Consider the following 22,501-nt stretch of genomic DNA (forward strand, 5'->3'; position numbering starts at 1 on the left):
GATTTGGAATTTCTTTCTGTCTGATGCAAACTTGATGCATGAATGCATTTGGCATCTCATGATTTGTTATCCTATGCTTCGTTAACAATTCCCACTCCCCCAAAAGAAATAAGCTATTCAACGCATCATGGGAGTAAGATCCCACTCCAAGGTCTGGAGTCAGCAGGGGAGCGTTGGAACTCGTGACGAGGAGGAACAAGACATTACATTGTTTCCAGAAACTAATTGCCAGATCAAACAACCTCACTGGTCCGTGAGCCTCCCCAGGTGCCCTGAAACCCAAATAAAAAAAAAGCAGTGGAGTGTGGTGCAAACCCATTGTGAGAGTCAGAGCATTGTAGCTAACCGGTCAATCATGTCCAATGGATCAGCACCATGTAGCATGTTTCTATTCAGCCATGCTGTGTTGTGGAAAAGAGCAACTGGTTCACTTAATCGGAAGAGAAAGAAAATAATCTATTCAGATTATTTGAAAGATGAGATTTCATTTGATGAGCACATAACAACACATGTTAGTTCATGGAGAAACGTAAATGTTTCTGTGGCGGCTCTGTTTGTGCAGAGCGGCGAGGTCTGGTGCAGATGACATGCAGGCGATGAGAGAGGGCGGTTTCCATGGAGCAGCGCTGCATGCGAGCGCTGCAGAGCCTCCTCCTGAGAGACGGCAGTGTGCAGTATTTTAAAAAGATGATTGCAATCATATGTCAGGGGAGGAAAAAAAAAACATGCCTGAAAACAATGTGACTGGATTGTCAGTGTAACGCAGTTGCGTGTGGCTACATGTGTCTTACACTGACTAGACGAGTTTTCCAAAGTGTGGTTTTGGGTGTGTTTCTGGCTTACACTGGCACGTCTTGTCACTTGTCATTTATGTCTAGCAGTGAACAATAACTACCCAATGTGTTTTTTTCATTAACATCCACTGTATGCACATTAGTCATTAACATGCACGATGTCATCATTGTTGATATTATTGGGCAAGAACACAGTTGTCCATTTATAGCAGGATGACACACTGCTGATCTTTAGCATATGATTTATCCAGCTGTTAATCTGGAATTGATATTGTAAGAAGGCTCAGACGGGATCAGAAATAATCTGGATGCTCCAGTTGTTGCATGGGATTTTGACAGTGATGATAATTTATGCTATGTCTGTAATCTCGTATCCAAATGTGTATCCAGTCACAATAATAACACGTCCACTAACATTACAAATCATGCATTGTGTTGAGTGTATTGAACAGGGAACAGTAGAGGTGAGGGAGGGGGAGGGGAAGAACAAAGGAATCAGAGGAGATGCTGCGAACACATGGTGTGTTAGAGGAGAATTGTGCCTGGTTGTAAAAGTCACAGATGATAATTTCTCATCGCTCTCTTGCATTTCACATATTCTGCTGAGAGACAGCAAGGCATCTTTTTAAATGAAAGAAAAATGAGAGAAGGAGGAGGGCGGATTGGAGAGGAGGAGGAGGAGGAGGAGGAGGCGGCGAGGGAGAGCAGGCAGAAAGCAGGGGGAGGAGGAAGCGTTGTTGCGTCTGCTGCCGCTGTCATTCCGCTGCTACGCGGTTCAGCGGCAGGAGAGTGTGCTGAAGGGAGGAGTGTGGAAAAATCGGAGGAAAGGAGGACGGGAGGGAAGGAGAGAAAGGGAGTGCCTGGGCAGCACTGCAACAGCTGCAACTGCAGCAGCCTGTCAGGAGGAAAGAGGGAGCGAAGGAGACGGAGGGAAGAAAGGCTGCAGGATTGCCTTTTTAGAGGAAGCATTGTATGTATATTTTTGCACAAGGAAAAGGGTTTAATACGGAAGCCTTTTTTCTCCCTTGCTGATGCTTTTCTATATGGTCTCATGCAGGAGGCATGCTTGGAAATAGTGTGAGAGGCAGAGAAGGAGATTTGAAGATGGAAAGGACGGATAGCACAAAGGCATACGGCCAAGCAGATGGCAAAGGAGTTGGTATGGCAGCTAAGAGGGCAAAGTCTGGAGTGCCCCAGAGCACACAGAGGGGTGAACTGAAGGTTTACCGCGCGGGTAGCTCTGACGGCAGGCTACCGGTGTCCTCCAATCTCCGCAAGCAGAGGTCTATGACAAACCTGGCTGTACTCACTGATGCTGAGAAGAAGTTGCACCTATACGAACCCAAGTGGTGTGATGACATGGCCAAGCCTGGAGCAGGGCAGACCAAGATGGGCAAGCCAAAGACAGCAGCGGGTGGCAGCAGTGCCGGAGGGGGTGCCCCTCTCTCTCGAAACCTATCCAAATCTGAACACTCGCTGTTCCAGGGCAAACCCAAGCCCTTCAGCCCCCTGGCTGCTCCATCTGCTCTGAGCAAGCAGAGCCGCATACCGCGTGCCCCTTACGCTGAGGTGAAGCCCCTGAGCAAGGCACCTGAGGATGGGAAGTCGGATGACGAGATCCTTTCCAGCAAGGCGAAGGCCAACGCTAAGAAGCAGGGAGCCGGAGCCGGAGGGGAGTCCGGTTCCAAAGGCCAGGGGGAGGAAGGGGGAGACAAGCCCTTCCTGAAGGTGGACCCAGAACTAGTGGTGACAGTGCTGGGTGACCTGGAGCAGCTGCTCTTCAGTCAGATGTTAGGTGAGTACAGCAGAGCAAGTCTTGATACCTGTACCCCTCCAGGGCCACGACAGTACGTGCGGCGGCCATGTGGCTTGTAAGATTTCTCAGTGCTTCACGGCAGCACGCCCCCTTTGATACAGCCTCCACACGGCACCTGCTTGCTGCTGCAGACCCACATTCCCCCAGAACGGATTTAATGCAGCTCACCGACTGAGAAAAGGAAAATGAAGACATCCTTGTTGAGCATGCTCCTCTTATTATTTCATTGATCGCTGCATCGGCTTGGTATTCTATTAACCATTCCGCGTTATGAGAAAACTCCAAAGCTATAGTGCTGCTCTATTGTTCCCGTTCCTCTACCATGTCGCTCAGGTGTCGGAGGCTTGGTGCTATTGATTATGGAAAATAAGCTTGCGTCCTATCATAGCATTGCCGGCTTATTGCATGAAAAAAGCCTGAGGGGTTGAGGATTATTACCAGCAGAGTGATCTCCTTTATTAAGCTCTTGTTTGCTGCAACATGTGCCTATGCACTCCAGGGTCCATCCACTGCTCCACGTACGCTTTCACAAAAAGAGAGATGGGGAAAGAAGGCATGCCATATTGAATTCATTTTCGGCACACAGACACATATTTAGCCTCCCCCAGCTCCATTCTTCTGTAGAGCACTGACAGATGGTTTACACCCTGTGTACTACAGCGGGGCTAATGGCAGAGAAAATGTCTTTCTCTCTGGAGGTGTAGGTCAGGTTCATCAATAGGAAGCATTTGATGAATAATAATGATATTTGATCATATGAATCTGATGACTTCCTCGATTTCGTTGTTTTGTGTTTTATTTGGATATCAAAGCATGCCTCCAAGTGTAGTGTTTATCTAATTAGGACCTGTATTCCAGGAAAAGTGTCAGTGTGTGGAAACGTGCATGCAAAAAGCCATTAAAATTCAAATTGAAGAGGTTTTTTTTCCTGAAAGGTTATTTGACACCTTACATTTGAATTATTTTACAGTTCAGACCTTAAATCTAGTGACCATTTAAGAAACTGTTCCTTAGAAAGAAAGATTGAACATCACTCTCAATACATAAAACTGTAAAGAAGTTCCACTTCTTACTTCAGTGTTGTGGTTTCTGATGACACCTTTGAATATTAGAGCGCACTTTTCTCACACATTGACTCTTTGCATTCATTTATATTCCTAAAATCCTGTCATTGACACATCTAGTTCAATCATTTCATATACCAACAAGCATTTCATCTACTATTCAATTCTTGGTCATTCCCTTGCTCCAATATCATCAAGAGAGCATGTTCACTTTTGAGTTTTAATGAACTGTGGTGATTTAATCTGTTATCCATGCCTCATTAGCCTATATGGACGTCTATCACTCATGTCAGTCACACTTAAAGTCAACTAAGAACTGTAAACAATAACGAGGATAGAATCATGGTGCGAAATTATTCCAAAATATCTAAAATCTCTAGAATCAGGCACCACACCCAGGTCTGCTTTATTAACCTAATTGCATAACATTAGCAGAAGGCCTCTGGGAGATGCATCTTCTCTCCTCAATGTTTCACTTTCACCTCCATGATGTTTCCAAATCAATCAAAAGTTATTATTCCTCCAAAAAAGGGGAGTTTATTATCTTAATGAATTATTTATCCTCATTTAACATGATAATCCCATGCGGGCTTTTGACACAAGTCAAGTGCTTTTGTGCTCGTGAAAGAAAAAACAGCCAGCAAATGGAAACAGAACCTGCTGATGGGAAGGCGGGAAACTATCACAACACTAATTATAGACGTAAATTGATCAGCAAGATATTAATGATATAAGTAATAATGTTTTGCATTCATTGCAACATTATCTGAATATTCTTTTCTGCAAACTTGTTTCCTTACTCTGCATTTACAGTGGACATGCTTGTTACTGTAAATAGATCTTTTTATTCATAGTCAGCTATCAAGGCCAGCTTAATGCTTAATACAGAGCTTTGCTTCTGCAGCATATCTCATTATAAACTTGCTGAAAGGATGCTTTTATTTCCAACCATAAAGGATCTCTTTATTTACCAACAGGAACTTATTCAAAGGCTTATTATACTTGCGATGTAAGCTTGTGTACCGTGGCTGTCATCCGGTACTGAAACAGTTTCTTCCACTGCATCATCACAAGACAAGGCTGCAGATTTAAAACAAAATGAAAAACTTCCGTCCAGATCAAATAGAATTGTCATGCTTTTATTTTGTGGTTTGATCATTTCACACACTTATTATATTATTTTCAAAATGATGAATGTACTTTGACAAATAGATACCAGGTCATTAGAACTATAGAAATAAAGCCACGGACATCAGAGTAGTGCAGACGGCAGGACTCCTGGAAAAGGGGGTTGAGCAAACCTCATTTCATTGTAATTATATGTGATCTGTCATGCAAGATATCAAATGCAACAATGACCTACAGCTATGTAGAATCATAGTGGAGCAGAGAAATAGGTATATGGGTGGAGAAATGCTCCCAGATTGCATTATTTCAAGCTTTACAGGCATGCAAGGGTCACAACATGCTGCCTCTTAAAGGTACAGTAAGGGTAAAGGTCTCATAGTCAAGTAATATCTGATGATGTACTATTTAAATATCGAACTGGCTCAGCCTCTGTGTTGTATCTCTCTGCCACAAGTTATAAACATTTAGCAAGATTAAAAGTCAAAAGGTCACCCATCTAAATTGGGGGTGGTATGTCTCAAAGCTGCAATATGATTGTAGAAACACTGAAGCGAGAGATCGTTCATTTGATAACCGATGATTTTAACCACCTGAGCGAGAGACGTTCACTGAGTATGTGGCCCTCAAGAAAGGAACGGCCCACTCCTCCCTCTTTCTGTCATCACTGTGAGTCTATTTCTTTTTATTGATGCGCACACGTTATGTTATCAGTATTATCTCACCGTATCACCTGCCATTGTTATAAACTCTAAAAGCTCTAGATCCCTTTTGAGGTCGAAGGAAAAGCTTCCTCTTCTGGTTCTGTGCCATAAAACAAAGTGCCTCAGATTCCCTGTGAAATCTGATTCAATGAAACAGGCTTCAAAATGAAGTGTAGAGGCCATTAAAGACTCTTGATTGTCTCACGGATTGTCTCGTTTGGTTATGGAAATTTGAATGCTAATGTTTCAATTAATTGTGGCACTACGTAGGACGTTTTCATGTTGATTTAGCAGTGTTTGTAAGGTTAATAATCAAGAGCCTTTAACAGTATTTCATAATTAATTTAGCCATACTTTTAATTTGCCTGTGCCGATACAGAGCACTTCCTGTGGTTGCGTCAGTCAGAGGTCTTTCCCGGTTCACATCTGCTTCAGTATTCTGTCCGAGTTTTCCTTCTCTGGATTGTAGGCATCACTGCAATGCAGGGCGCCAAGGACTGTCAGTCACTGCACAGGAACACAGTGCATAATGAATATACTCAAAACAGCTGTGATGCACATGTGTGCTCTGGGTCCAGGATTTAGGTTTCAATATGTTCCCAAGAATTTCACATAAATGAATTAGCAGTATGCTAGAATTACAAACTGGTTAGTGGAGTTTGTTGATGGAAATATGGAAATAAGTGTCGGACTTTATTGTGCTAGCCTTGGAATTAGATGTTGTTCTATGTTTTGCTTCTCATATTGTCAAATAAACTGAATAACTGTTCAAGATCACAGGACGCTTGTGACTAAGTGTAGTCTGGGGGAGAGCAGGAGACGCTCCCTGGGGAAACCATGTCTTCTAGAAATGACGTTTATATTCAACGTAACAAAAACATTTAGAACGTTATCTCAACATATCAGCAGAATAGTTACTGACTGATTTAATATGAAATATGGCTATACAACCAGTGTAGAATGCCCTTTATACATATCATTTTAACCACAATAACTCACTTATATTTGGAATTAATCGAAGCAGCGAATATATTTGCCACCATAATGTAAATGGAAAACTTATTTGTACTTTACAAACAACGATTCACCAGCTTAACTATATAGTTTATTTGAGTCTGTAATGTCTCATTTCTTATAGATGCAAAAATAACTAACTTTTTCCAAAATCTCCCTTTAACACTCACTATATGATGAACTATGAAGTGTGTTGAGTATTGAACGAGCCATTGACTTCCACTGATGATTAGATATGTATTCTTTTTACTAGGCCTTAGAAATGTCGGCTACTATATACATCAAGTCGCATTATAGGATCTCTCCGCAGAAAAAGCTTGAGCCCAGACGAATTACCATTAACATAATATTTAAAATGAACTCAATATCTCATTTAGTTCAGCTCTCACAGACTCATAAATCATAAATTACAGTGCTTGTCAATATTGTACATGTACAGTACACGCCTATAATGGGTTAGACTATGTGCACACTGCGCACTATTTATTGGTTTTTCACTGACGCCATAAATTGAAAGTTTTCTGGGATCTATGCTTTTGAAACCAGCCAATGTATCAAAAGTTGCAGAGTAAACAAGATTTGTTGCTGGTTTGGTTTTCAAAGCAGACATTAGTAAATGTGTTTTGAATGTGAAGTAGTTCAACATCCCCTCATGAGAGCAGCCCATTATTTGACGTGTGCTCCCTTGACATCGCCCTCTGTCCTCCGGCTATTGCACATAATGCATTGAATGTTAATTTCTTTCTTCCCAGGGTTTTCTCTTGCCTCCACACACTGCAGTGGAAAGCCCCATCTCATTTTGAGACGGGGTGGTTTCCCTAATTTGTTACAGCTAACACAACAACAGTCGTAATTGTACTGTAATATTGATTTGACACGATCATGACCCACTGACTGCACACTTCACATGGCACACAGCTTTGTCCAAATACGCTGACCTGCAATCAGATCCTTCTGGCTGCAGTTCAGCTTGTTGTTAGCGTTACAAGTTCAACTGAAAGACTTCTGAGTTAATGCTCAATAAAAGTCAAACTAAAAAACAGAAGCTTTGGAAAGGAAAAAAACCTCGCTGAAAGGGATCCTGGTGTGTCGCGTATGTCAACACACATCCCCCTGGTGGGCAATCTAAGTTAGAGGCAACCTTTCAGTATTTCATTTTCAGGATGTACCATGTCAGTGCAGAAGAGGGGGTAGAGCGGAGGTTATCATGGTGAGGGGGCCCATGGAGTGAAATTTGTCTGCCTAATGATGTGAACATGCGTTAGCTGTGTGCTTACAAGGAACACACTTGTCACATCAGTCCAGACACAATTAATGCAAGTGAGAGCACATGCATGTGGAGGCAAAAATGTGTGTGTGTGCATACATGAGTTCTCTAAAGACACAAATACAGACCACAGTAGAACAGCAGCTTGTGCCTGAGTTTTACTTTGACGCTCTAAATGTTTTATAACCCTTTGTTCTGCATGACTGACCCACAGACCCCGAGTCTCAGAGGAAGCGGACCGTGCAGAATGTGCTTGACCTCCGCCAGAATTTGGAGGATACAATGACGAGTCTGCGGGGCTCTCAGCTAAGTCATAGGTAAGAGCATTACATTTGGATTTTGAAATGTTATATCGTATCATAATGCTGTCTCCCACACCACCGGCTAATATCACATACAAACAGAAGAAGCTGTATGTTTTGTTTTCATGAAATCATAAAATCCTGAAGCAAATTCTGTCTTTGGTTTAAACTCTCATGTGAACAAGCAACAGATACATTGTTGGATTGATACATAACACAATCGTGTGTAAACAGTTGTTTGGAGAGTTGCTGGTGCACATCTGGCTTCCATCCTTCTTAAATAGTCCGTCTGTTTCATGGTCATGACTTCATTCTAGGAATCTCTCTGTTCGGCTTTCATAGACAAAAGGCTCGGGCGATAATTTGTTCCAACAACCACAACATAAGACAGTGGGTGGAGGAGGACAGGTCTTTGTATTTTTATTTTGGCATTAAAGTTGGGATGTAATATCCTGTGTAACATGATTGCAAGCAGGAACCAGTCCGCTTATATCTCTTTGAACCTGCATTGAGTATTTGTATATTAACATGTGATGCATTTTCTGTAATTTGGATTATTATAGAAGATTATAACCATATTCTGCAGCTCTATGAAGGTTTTGAGCCTCTTTTAGCTCACGATTAACACATTAACAGTATGGGTATCTAAAGTGGCTCTCATTAATGCTGTATGCATCGGTTTCCTGCAAAAAAAGAAAGCGTTACTGATGATCTGTTTTATATTTTTTTGCAGACTAAAATCATAGCTACAAGGCCAGTAAAATACTTAGTGTAGGATAAATGATTAGGTGGCCAGAAACATGAGAAAAAATAATATTTATGTTGCGCTCTGTCTGCTTAATGTGTAAATACTATGCTAACACAATAACAACTTTATAAACTAGTAAAATGCTTGTAGTTGTGTAACTTACTGTTCTGATGTTTGTTTTGCCACCTAGAGGCCAGAAATGTATTAAAAACGGTTTAAAGTCGTATGTTTTAATGTAAATCCTGTGCAGAGGTCACCATCATTCAACTGTAAAAATGTACAGCTGAGTACACAAAAGCCGAATATATCCTTAACAAAAGTATTTACAAAAATTCAAAGCGATGCATAAGTTCGATATCAATGTCTAACCAAACAAACAATATAACAACAAATGCTTGTCATCCCGCATTCAACTCCATCCCTTATCTTATCATTTGATATCAAGTGAAATTTTGTGCGTGTATACTTGACATTGGCCAGATTTTGTGAATGGATTCTTGAAAAGAATTCTTGTAATTCTCACCTGTATAGTAATTATCTTTCATCATTTAGATGTCTCTTAAAAAAGCATTCATTGACAAAATACCGCTTCTCACTCAGTGCTGGAGTGGCACCAGTTAGCCTCCATATAGATAAATTATCCATCAACAATGGATAAAAATACTCCCATGGCCGTAGCCATTGCAATATTTATTTGGGTGAGTTGGTACATCTAGTTATGCAACCGGCAGACACAGAAGACGCTCGCAGCCATTTGGAGGACGTTTCTAACCCTGACACACTTACAGGACTGAAAAGGAAAACTTTGATATATTCTATTCTATATCAGAATGATGGAAAGAGGTGTACTGTAGTTACGACAGCATTGTTTTGGGTGTGGTCCTGCAAAGCAAAGTCCTTGTGTTTGTGAAGGTGTTGCTTGAAGAGACACACAACAGATACTGTTTGCTATGTTAACACAGAGCTATCGGGTCATCCTTCTCTTTGTCTTTGGGTTCTGAGAGGCCACATTTCTAGCTTTAATCCCCGAAGATGATGCGACACAACTGCTGTAACTGGGTCAACAGCGACTCAATGCCACTGTGGGTTTCTTTGAAGGACTTCTGAAGATTGTCAGCTAAATGCCTGAAGTACACTGACCTTCCCCCATGTGTCTCTCTAGCTGTATGGACACCAGTAATGTGGGCTATGACAGCGATGAGACCAACGCTCACAGTATATCCAGCCTGTCCAACCGTTCATCGCCTCTCTCCTGGCGCCACGGCCAGTCCAGCCCTCGTCTTCAAGCGGGCGACGCCCCATCCTCCACAGGCGGAGGATACCAGGGGAGTAAGACAGGCTCCCAGTATACGGCCCATACGATGCCAGCTCGCTGCTCCAGCCGCCTCAGCAGCATGTCTCGCATTGAGCTCCTCGAAGGGTTGGATGATGCCGACCTCAAGTCTGGTTACCTGAGTGACAGCGACCTTCTAGGAAAGAGCCTGCCGGACGACGATGACGACAACCTGGCTAATGGGTAAGAGCATCTGAAGATAAGCGAGGGTTTAAACCAGTTGTTACCATGACAACATGAACCAATCAGGGATTGCAGACGGCTGCATGCTGGGTCGTCCTTTAGGCCTCCACCATGTGACTTTGAAAAGGTCAGTTAGAAGATGTTGTCAAATTACATTCGACTCACAGTAAGCAATAAACTGATTGGCGTCCTACTCTAATATTCGGTAATTGTTCCATGCTGCATTTCAGTATTTAACCAGGATGCTTAGAATACGGGCATATTCAAGTTCCTCTCCTGCATTGATAAAAAAACCAAACCTTGTCTCTGTTCATCAAAATGACAAATTCAGAAGTTTTTTCCAAACCGAAACCGGCTGACCAACATGTTGGCGTGTACTCGCTGTGTCACCAGGATAACTGGATTGAACAGTGATGGGCTTCATTATAAGTTTTGAGGTAAAACCCTAAAACATTGCTCTGGAAAGTGGCTACTACAAACCTGAATGTTCTCACAAAGTTTGTCTGGGGCCTCATGATTTTTCTTCTCCTCTGACACCCCTTGTTTCGACGTAGCGTTACGCTAATGATATGGAAAGCAACACCCTGCAAGTTGCTGGGATTGGTTCCTAGGTTATGTGACGTATGAAACCCTGACTGTCTGACTGTGCTTTTGAGTCATTGGTACACTGCAGTTCCAAGGCGAAAAGGCTCAGCCTCAGTGTTGAATGCTTATTTCATTTATGAAGTCTTGTAGCACATAAAGAAAATCACCAAGGTTAAAAACTTGTTTAAAATTCAACAGTGGTGGAAAAAATAAATCCTGAAGGAAACTTTTAATGCTGACATTGTGGCTTTCTGCTTCATGTTGGTATCTGATGTTTTGCACTTGGCAGGCCTATCAAAGAGCTTTCATCAGCAGTCTTTCTTTCTTTGTGTTCTTTAAGGATTTATCAAAGTGGCCAGAACATTGTCAGACGCTTTTTTTGCTGACAGTGAGAGAACGCCTTGAGAAGTTTTTCATTAAGAAGGACATGAAAACTCCTCAGGTGTCCTCTTGGTTACACAATCAATGCTCCCTCGTCTCTGACTGGTAACTTCACAGATTCTGAATCTTGAAGATTCTGTCAACAGGCACAGAAGCAACAAATAGTTCAGATCAGACAATACTTTCCTTTGTTTTATCAGGAATGCTGCACCTTACGGTTTCTCTTCTTCTTCTCTTCTTCACTTTCTTCACACTCTTGTTGTTGTTGTTGTTCTTCTTCTTCTTGTCCTTCTTCTTGTCCTTGTTCTTCTTGTCCTTCTTGTCCTTCTTCTTGTTCTTGTTCTTCTTGTCCTTCTTGTCCTTCTTCTTCTTGTCCTTCTTCTTCTTGTCCTCCTTCTTGTCCTCCTTCTTCTTCTTGTCCTTCTTCTTGTCCTTCGTCTTGTCTTTCTTGTTCTTGTTCTTGTCCTCCTTCTTGTTCTTGTCCTTCTTGTTCTTGTCCTTAATTCTTCTTGTCCTTCTTCTTCTTCTTGTCCTTCTTCTTCTTCTTGTCCTTCTTCTTCTTCTTGTCCTTCTTCTTGTCCTTCTTCTTGTATTTCTTCTTGTTCTTGTCCTTCTTGTTCTTGTCCTTTTTCTTCACCATTATCTTCTTCCTCACCTTCCTCTTCTTTGTCTTCTACACTCTTCCTCTTATTGTTCCTCGGCCCTCCTCTTCTTAACCTTCACCCTTGCTTCCCTCCTCTTAAATCCCTTGTGTTTCTTTCTCTAATTCCCTCTCCCAAATTGACAGCTGACAGTGAGAGTCAGAGAGAGAGAGAGAGAGAGAATCCAGGACAGTTCTCTAGTGTGCTTTAGCAGCTTTATCGCTGTTGCACATGCAGTGGGATTTAAGCTCAGCCCCTGGAGCGCTCACTACTCCCTGCTAGCCAGGTCACGTTCTTACTACAGAGTGCAGTAAGGGCAGGAAAAGAGATGAGACACATTTAGATGAGTAAAAATTAGAGCAATGAAGAAAATGTGTAAAATGGAAATGGGTCAGTTTCAATTCCGTCAAATTTGGAGCAGAGGAGACGTATCAACGGCATGATACGATTGCTACTAGGAATGATACAAAATAAGTATTGTTAAGTGTTGTATTGAATAAGAATGGACGACTACTGTAGCTCCATGTGTAAAGGTTTAGCATTTTGTTAGGAGGGAGGCAAAAAAGATCAGACAGCAGAACCTTGATAAGGTCAGGATTAAACGGGGATTATGTAATTTGGGTCCATTCCTCACAGTAACATCCGTGCACTCGAAATCCATTTAAATCTGTCCTGTATTCTGTCCCTCGCTGCATCAGCTCGACTGTGGTGGTTCAAATTTATGTGAGGGGTGAGTGGAGACTTGCCCCTGCTTTGCAACACCACAGGCACCAAAGATGCTAATCATTGTATGTAACAATGTTTTAAATATGCCTCATCATGCTCATCATGCTCGTCACAGGAAGGCAATCGATGCACTGTATAAGAACAAGTAACAACATGATGGAAATATTTAAAAAGCCTTCATTGAAGGAGCAAAAAGCCAACATGTTTCGACCACTGCAGGTCTTCACTTTTTTTTTTTGAGTGCTTGGATTGCCTTCCTGTTTACCAAGAGCACACATTTCAGATCTATGATTGAGTATACATATCAAACAACCATCTCTGTTTCTAAGTCTCTAAACATGCTTTTAAGGTGACTGAGACATCCTGATGGGTGCAACTGGCCCCTACAGTAGATTATTACCATTTACACCAAGAGGATTATGGGTGTGTTGGATACATACATGGTAATGTCACGAGAGTGAGGCTATTTCGGCTGCCAAAAGACTCAAATACTGGGTGCTATTTTCTCTCTGACCTTGAGTAGGTTGCATGCTTGTACTTGGAAGATACAACACTGTGAAAAACTCCTCTAATGTTGATGCTTTGCTGGTCTGCATTTGCATTAGTTTCAGTGGAAAACATCCTTGATTCTCTTGCAGGAATACTAGAATGCTGTTCTCTATATCAAGAATAAATCCAGCCTCATAAATACACCAGCACCCTTTGGTGTAGATAACTAGCTAATCCGGTTTTTGAAGCCGGCACATGCTCTGATTTTCTTCTTACAGTATCTTCTTGCAAATTCTGTTACATTTGCATTTCTAGGCTACTGTACATCCCCTGTCACACACTCACAGTGCAGCTCATTGAGAACCATTAGCTACCAGCTCTTGAAAATAGATCAGGCTCCTCTTGCGTAACCATGGAAACCAGCTGGTAATCGGCTAAATGGAGAGGTGCAATTTATTTTCTCTTTCACTGGAGCTGCAGTTTTACATGTTCATGCATTTCATTGATCTGGAATTAGTCCTAAATATAATGAACTATGAGTGAGACTAGTTCACAATCAATAATACTGTTGGAGTTTTAAATATATGATGCTTGTCTAATGTGTAATACCAATGTGTAATGCTTGAAACTGGAAAAAGACATTTACTGGTGAAATAATAGGACACAATGCATGTTGTTTATCAACGGATGGAGCTACAGCAGGATGCTCGGTGTCTAAGGGATATTGATTAACCCACACCAGACAGCACCGGCTATAAGGCTCAATGTGAACACACTGACAGTAATCACGGCTACTGTGTGTCTGCCTCGTCAATAATCTAGTGCCACATACATCCCAATCTCCTCAAAAGCTCCAGCTTTCAATCAGAGAGGACTAGTCTCTTCTCTACAGCAACCAACAGCGTAATGATAATCTGGTTTGGCCCAGTTAAGGAAAAAAAGTATTTAAGAAGCCTGTTTTATTAATCATTAATGTAGCCTTTCTGGTTTGTTCCTGGGAAACTGGGACTATCATTGCAAGTGTTACTCTATGGCATCCCACAATATAGCATACATACCTTTTAGCTTGCTAGATATTGAACTTTCTTCACCAGCTAGTCGCTGCTTTTGTCTGTCTGCAGTTTGATGCAAGTTAGGTTGTGGTTTATACGAGCTTGTTCTCTGAAAACGTTCGGCTGCTTCTGGAAGTTGTGTTGTTTAGATCAGCTCCTGCAGGCCATAAACACTGAGCTAAATGAGGCTCGAAATCGCAGCTGTTTTAGGTTGTCCCTACAAGCAACCCCTTTGACATTGCACACACTCATTAGATTACATTTCAATGCAAAACAATATATATTTAATGCAGGTTGAGATGTTTTTTGGAAGTACTGTATTAGCTGTTTGTTTGTTAATTCTGGTATATTTTGAGGGTTCGGGTTAGGGTTAGGGTTAGGGTTGCATAAATAAAGTTATTTAGTACACATCTACTGTTCTCACCTCCAATGTGGAAATAAAGAACTCTTTGCTTTTAGTCAAAACTGAAATTGCCATAATTATGTACAGTGTAATTATTATTAGAACTTCACATCATTTCTCATCTTACTCTCAGTAGACAAGATGTCTGCCGCGTCTGCTTGAAATGTTTGAGGTTTTTCTAATTTCTCTAAATGTTATGAGCCTGATTACCACTTCTTCACTGAGTGACTGTGTTTCCTGTCTCATGAGTGTTAAGGTGGCTTCTTATTTAGCCCTGACCACGTCAAGAATCATAACTGCTTCCTGTGGTCACATTCTTCACACCATATTGGCAAAGTTTTACCGTCACTCATATGATATCATCCTAGTGCAAGTCGTTTTTAAAACGCTGGTTTACGAGTAGAGCCGTAATCACATCATATTGCTGGTTGTCATTTTCCATATCTGGTATATAATTTATGACTACTATTCAAAATTCAGTGTCATTTTATTAGTGTTCAGTCAATTATGGTTGATGTTTTACAGGCACTCAGCTGTATGTGAGCACAGGTTAGTTTTTCATGTCTAATACAGATGTTCACTGGGAAAATTACTTGTTTTTTCCATAATGTCATTTATTTTATTGTATAAATACAAGCCTAATGTTTGTAGCAGAACATGTGAGTTTCACAGCAGTCCAATATGCAAGAACATAGTTATTGTATCTGACAGATTTACGTGTTATCTTGGCAGATAAACGGTTTCAAACCCTTTTTTAAATTGGAAGATCTCATTGAGAAAAAAGGTCAAATATCTTTTCAGCGTTTGGTTTGGCTCCAAACTCCTTCGGCTGACTGAGGAGAGAAGCAGTGAAAGGCACTTAGCTGCAATAAAGAGCTATTGATGACTGCAATGCATCATTGCAAACTGGAGTCCTGCATCACTTTTGGGCTTGGTTTTGTTTCACAACATGTTTTCTTTCATCACCCTCTCCTAAAACCTGAACCACTAGAATACCAAGACTTGTGATTCTCTACCTCTAATAGATAAACAGAATAATCCATCATGTGTCAGATCTTCTTAAACCCCAATTGGTTGTAAAGTTAGGTTTGGGCAGTATTTATTTTAAGTCGTATATAATAAAGTCACTTTTTATACAGTTTTATACAGCACATGTATAAAACTGTTTGGTTGAACTTGTGCTAATCATGGTGTTAGACCTACTGCTGCTGTTACACCTACAGTCATACCACTTATATATACCACTATGGCCACTTGAGGGCTTACTGTATTATCAAATTGTTGATATAGTGGAAGTGTTAGCAAAGTGTTGCCTAGTTACACATCCAGCAAACAAGGAGAAACGTTAGCATTAATTTGTATTTCTTGACACCTGACAACGAATATAAGTTGAACGTTCACTTTTCTTTCAGTTTTGGTCTCCGCCTACTCCCGAGGGAAATATCTGGCCCAGTTAGCTGCTAATGCTCCTCTATGTTCACCAGCTAGTCGTAGCTTTGTGTGTCTGCTGTTTGGTGGTGGGCAGGTAGAGTACAAACAGTTCATCGTGGCTTTTTCGCTGAAAACAGCTGCTGAATCAAAACAGTAAAGTAGTGGGCGGTAAAACCAAAAGGATGAACTGAAAGAAGCTAAAACGCTCTGTAGAGCTGAAGGGGAAGTAAGGAGCAGGCTGAGTTTACAACTATGAGTGACCCCTTTTACATTACACAGTCATTGTATCTATTGTTAATACATCTTGCCTTGATGTATACATTTATCATACCCTCTACCCTATGAAATGATTTCATTTCAATAAAGAATATTGCATAGATATGATATACAGTACGTTTGTGGTCACACAATCACAGTACAGATGAATTTATTAGATAAAATTACATTTCATGACGACGCCATGTGCTGTCCCTGGCCTCACACATGACACAGAACAAGTCACAGTTTCATCACAGCTGATGCATATAGACTACACATTGACATGCTGCAGGTGAAAGTGAATGGCTTGTGCCGTACTCTACAAGGTGACAGAGGGTTTGGGGGTGAGGACGTCTGGGGATCTGGACTGTACCATTCTGTGTTTCTATACAGCAGCACACAGGCAGCAGTGCAGAGCAGAGTAAGGAGGCTGGTTCAGCAGCGTCACACCTCTGATCATGCGGCAACATGGCTCGAGATGGGCTGCCATGGCAACCGCCTTCCACTGACCCACTGATGGGCTGCCTTGTGTGTCAGTGTGATACTGTAGCTGCTGAAAGAGGGAGACGGAGACGGAGACGGAGACGGAGAGAGACTGTTGTGAAGACAGCGTTCTAACCACTTAATTAGATTGTCTTGTTATTGACATTGTGGGGGAGAGCTGTCTGCCTGCAAAGCTTTTGTTTGTGTTCCTTCTTCTTTGTATTGCCAGGATGTACAGTAGCACTGCTTGTGGACAATTGAGATTCCAGAAATCTGATATGAGATGATGTATTATTGACCCAAAAAAGAACAAACATCTTTAATTCCGTTTATTAGCCAAAGCATGCATGTTACAGACGGAAATGACACATATTTGTATCCCTCACTAGCACTGAACGCGGTGCATTGCTATCTTTACCGACTGTATATCGTAGATAAGCCCTTTGCTTAGTTTGCTCATCTGGCAATGTCATTGCCATGGTAACCATGATGAAGCTTTGCCCATGCCAGTGCGTGGATCCGTTCAAAGCTTGGCATGTACAGTATGGAAGTGAATGTTTTTACTTTTCTAAATATTGGAATACTTTACAGCCTCACTCATGGAAACTATGTCTATCGACAAACACATTCTGTAATGCACAAAGGGTTTACTGCAGTCATCCGATGCTGGATCTGTGCCTCCGGCAGTCTGTATTCAATTTCCCTTTCCTGCCCGGCTTGGACCTTTCTGTAGTCACTGAGTGATTACCTAACTATTGAAGCCTCACACTTTTTCTGACCCACTTATACCCATCTGCACAAAAATTGGGTTTTGGCCTCTCTGCTCCGGATCTCCGCAGGCACTGCCGACATTATTACAGTTTAGTGAGACCACCACTTAGAGTTGGTCGTTCAAGGGTTATTGCTCTGCAGGAAGGGTTTCTCTTTCTTGCCTGTGTAGACAACTCAGAGAACGTCATACACCAATAACTTGGAAATCATTTTTTTTCAAAATGAGTTCATTAGTAATCCACATATGTTTAAAAATGGCTGAAGGAAAACTCCATAGAGAAAAGCACTTAATCCATTAGACCCTCGCTATCTGTTACTATTACCCAGACATGCAGCGCACACAGGCTCCCACAGTCAGCAGCTCAAACACATCTGGGGTCAATATGGAGCTCTCATTCCCCAACAAGGGGCAGTGAAAGCCCCCCCCCCAACTCCAAACCTGCCTCCACCAGCATCTTCAGCCACGTGAATAATGGACCATTACAGCAGCACCCTGGGGAGTATGAATCATGCCTGTATCATGTCTGCGTGTGGTCGTCTGGACGTGCAGTTTGGATCCCAACAGCGCATAATGCTCAGCCCCAGGTGGAAAGTCCGATACTGTTTTGTCTCACAGTATTATATTTTATAAGAAAATGTGAATTGCATGGAACTTGTTAATCCCTCATCCCGTATTCATCAATATGTTTGTTTGAAGATGGTACAAAAATGTCAGATTATTTGCTTTAAGTATGGCTAATGAAGTCTGGTTGGTTCAGATTAGTTAATGATATACTGTTCCATGTTGGATTTGGCTCTGCTTCAACTATCTGTGTTGATACTGAATATGCAACTCAAGACAGCAAGCAGAGTCAGCCCAAGTTCAGCGTTTAAGTGCCACATCAATCACGCTGATTTCAATTTGTCTTCGTGCATCTGAGATAAAAACAGAGCGCAAAGACAACACCATGAAAACAATACAACGTCATAACACAGCAGAGTAATCCGGACTATCGGGGTGTAAATGTGGCACCGCACGAGTCTCAGATTGAAGTGTGCGTCAGCTGTATTGTGGCTACATTTGTGGGGGGAAGTTTGTTGCCTAAGGTTGATAGAGACTGTACATTCATTTTCCAGTTCAACAACCAGTCCATTTTCTGGGGCCTTGCGGAGATAGAGCGGCCGACTGCACTCCCAGACGCAGTCACTGATGCATCCCAGACTCATTTACTACACTGATATACCTCTGCTCTGTGAAGAAGGCATCCCAATCCTATTTGCTTAGCTATGGTCAAGCTCAATATAGATCAAAATTAGGCACCGGGAAGATCAGATATATGCTGAGGCAAAGCTCCCCTCGCTTTGTTTTTATCAGTAGTCCTTTTTCAATGAACGATACTTAGAGACATAAATCACTGAACACAGTGCTGATACTGGCTCTCTGAAATAATTCCGCACATTGTGCAGTTGAATTGAATCCACTAAGTCGAGGAATGTCTGCTCTTTCTCTGTATTCAAGGCGTCAACATCCAGTGAAGTCCTATTTTCTTTCTTCTAAATGGCAACCGGTGCCTCCTTTAATACACAGTCACAGAGCATGTACACTAAACTGTAGCCATAAGATGCACAGCTTTAACTAATTGTGCCTCCTGCTGGACATCTAATGTCATGACAGCACAAGGAGATAGGCTGTATAACAGCAACACAGTTCAAATGAAAAGTATATTATTATTCTATTATCTCCGCCAAGGTTAATGTTGTATTTGGATATAGATTAAGCTTTTTTTTAAAGATATTTTTTTATGGAATAGTTCCACCAAACAAAATAACATAACTTTGTGGTTGGAAGATGCATTAGATGTCTCCCACTTTATGAACTGCTGTTTTTCATGCTTTAGGTTCGGCCCCTTGGGTCCAATTAAGGGAAATCTGAATAATACACTTTCAAACAATATTGTATTTGGTGACAGTTTTTAGGAAGGCCTTTTCCTTTTCCACCACAAAGTGAGGTCCACGAAGAAAATGGTTTTCCACGTTTGGTGTGGAAGACTTTACTGGCGAGCACAGATTCCTGACCTCAATCTCATCCGACACCTTTCAGGAGGAAGTGGAGCAACAAGGTTTGAAAGAGCCAGGCCTTCTCACGCAGCGTCAGCGCCCAGCCTCCCTAATGCTCTTGTGGATTAATGGGAGCAAATCCCTGCAGCCAGGTTCCCAAATTTTGTGGAAAGCGGTCCTAGTAGATTAGATATCATAGTTATGTGACTTCATATATTAATATGATATACTCATGGGTGTGAATGAGCTTTACAACGATCAACATGGGCGTCATGCTTTTAGCTTTGCGTCATAGTTTGACAGTTTTTACGGTTCTTCACTTTGGCTCGTTGCTTGTTATGATGACCCTTTAATGTTTCAGCTGCCATTTAGTGCTAAATATTTAAAATGTATAAAAAAGAGATTTGATGTTTCACTCAGGTCCTTCATTCCCTACAATATCCTTTAATGCAGGGGTGTCAAACTCATTTTAGTTCAGGGGCCACATGCAGCACAATTTGATCTCAAGTGGGCCGGACCAGTAACATCACAGCATAATAACCTGTAAATAACAACAACTCCAAATGTTTCCCTTCGTTTTAGTGCAAAAAAGTTCATTCTGATGTATTAATGAACTATCTTTTTACAAAACATCATGAACAACCTAAAAAAAAATAAGAAAGAAAGGTGCAATTTCAACAATATTGTGCCTCAGTTTATCATTTACACATGTGTGTTACAACTTACTGATCACAGTGTATCTACACAAGGCACAACATATTTTGTCACAGGTATCTGGAACAGTATTTTACTTTATGATCAAAACAACTCATTTGTACACTTTGCAAAGTCATCCCGCGGGCCGGATTGGACCCTCCGGTGGGCCGGTTTTGGCCCCCGGGCCGCATGTTTGACACCCCTGCTTTAATGCATTTTTAGACTCCCATATGGCAGCACAGTTTACTGCATCTGAGGCAGACATCAGTGATGGATCAAAAGCCTCAACAGTAAAGGTCAGATCATAAAAAGGGTTTCATGTGTGGTAACCTCAGTAAAGGTCCTCGTGGAGCTCCGACCTCCCACAGATGAGTTGCATCTCTATTTTAGCAGTTTGTAAATAACAAGCAAACATGCAAAGGATGTTTCTGACTGTCAGTGTAGGACAGCTGTTAGTATACAGTACAAACATGACTTCCAGGCTGAGATAAACAGGAGACGAGAGCAACTCTTTTTGTACTGTAAGCAATTTATATCATTTATAATTTGGGGCAAAGACCAAAGCGTGCCACGTTTTTGTTTTGCTATTAGAAAAATACAATTTTGAAGGAACAGGTAGTCAAACAAAAACAATGTAAATGTTTTTTTTTGTGAGGAAAACAAAAAGAGCAAAAGGCAGAGAAGCGTAGATGTTTTTCAGATGATGACAAAAGATGGAGGCAGACAAAACAACCTTTTATCAAACTAGCATCTCATTCTGTGAAAGATATTTTGAGAAATGTCTGTATGTCTTGTACACACACCAACAGCAACACAGATGTTTAATTTCAACAAAAAGTAAAACCACAGTTAAATTCCGTTTAAGCTGACTCTGTATTTATATTATAAAATGTGGCCTCATGTGGAAAAACAGACATAGTTTCAAAACTGTAATTCATCACAAGGGTCAAATAAGTTCTTATGAAATATTAACTTTTGAAAATCCTAATGTGCTTTTATCATTTCCTGCGTCTTTGCTTTACCTGCTCTGTAATGGATCTCCTGCAAGAATATGTGAGCACAGATTCATGTCGGTTAGTCAGCTACAGTCTTTTGTCACGACACTTTGAAACAGAATAACTCCAGCTTTACTTCACTGAGTTTGGGCCTAAGACGTGGACAGGGTGTGGGACCTCTTTGGCCCACAGCCTTTACCTCCTGGTTAGTTTACAGACTGAGATCTGGTGAGATCATCCCTATGAGGCTGTTCCACTGCTAATGAGAGGGGGAGGGAGGTTTTCCAAGGCAACTCATGCCTCACTGGAGGTCCTCGTGTCATCTGTGGGTTTGTGGTTTGTGCTCGCTGTGATTCAAGCCTTACCTTGGACTGAGTTTTTCCAGCTCGGCCCCAGAAGGTATCAAAGGAAGATGAAATATGTGTTAGTTTTAAGGACATTTATCATGGTAATCTCTTTAATGCGAGTAAAAGTCTGATTCTAGAAAGGTTTATTTGTGAGGAATTTTAAAATGTTGTGTCCTGTTAAACGACCCGACTCACTTGAGAATTCAACAAAAACTAATTTGAATCACTAGGGCTCTAAGTTATTTATCTAGCGTGGCAAAGTGACAGGAGGCCATCTCACGAACCTCACCCTCACAACAACCTCATACTTGACCACCATAACTAAGGATGCAGCTAAACTGATTGGCTTCATTGATAATACAGCGCACAGCCTACAATACAGTAGTTTTCTATATATTATATGCATCATCTAGGAGTTATTCCACCTTTCTGAAGTTGGGGGACTCACAAGAGAGAGAGATGAGAGGAGAATACTCAAATTAAAAGCAGCAGAGGAAGATATATCCTCACTTTTAGTTCTTGTACATGGGTCAAGCGCATTGGGTCCTACATTTCCCATCATGTTACTCAATAGTAACCTACATACATGTTTTATTAGGATGTAATGTTAACATGTTTGAGTCTCAAGACAAAGCCCTGATGATGTAATCTAGGTTAACTGTTCAAACTGGAAAGCTCCCCCAAGAGACACAGAATACATGATTAATATTGTCTTTATACAGACAGAGTAGTACTTCTTATGAGGAGTAAAATTGTTGAAATACACCTTTTAATCATTATCTCTCCTTGTGGTCTAACTTTTAAAGCTCGTATAATTTGGGAAGAAAAACAAAAACTGCTCACTTTTTTTTTTTTG

General features: G+C 41.3%; 1 protein-coding gene across 1 annotated transcript in view; it reads left to right on the forward strand.

Moving 5' to 3' along the window:
- Nucleotides 1-1,628: 1,628 nt before the first annotated feature.
- nav1b (neuron navigator 1b) overlaps nucleotides 1,629-22,501 on the forward strand; it is a 46,491-nt gene continuing 25,618 nt past the window's right edge. The window contains 3 exon segments of the mRNA XM_029431979.1: nucleotides 1,629-2,589; nucleotides 7,999-8,101; nucleotides 9,997-10,350. Of these exon segments, the coding sequence (XP_029287839.1) occupies nucleotides 1,857-2,589; nucleotides 7,999-8,101; nucleotides 9,997-10,350 (1,190 nt within the window). The 5' untranslated portion in view covers nucleotides 1,629-1,856.

Source organism: Cottoperca gobio, chromosome 5 (genome assembly GCF_900634415.1).
Source record: "Cottoperca gobio chromosome 5, fCotGob3.1, whole genome shotgun sequence".
Lineage (NCBI taxonomy): Eukaryota > Metazoa > Chordata > Actinopteri > Perciformes > Bovichtidae > Cottoperca > Cottoperca gobio.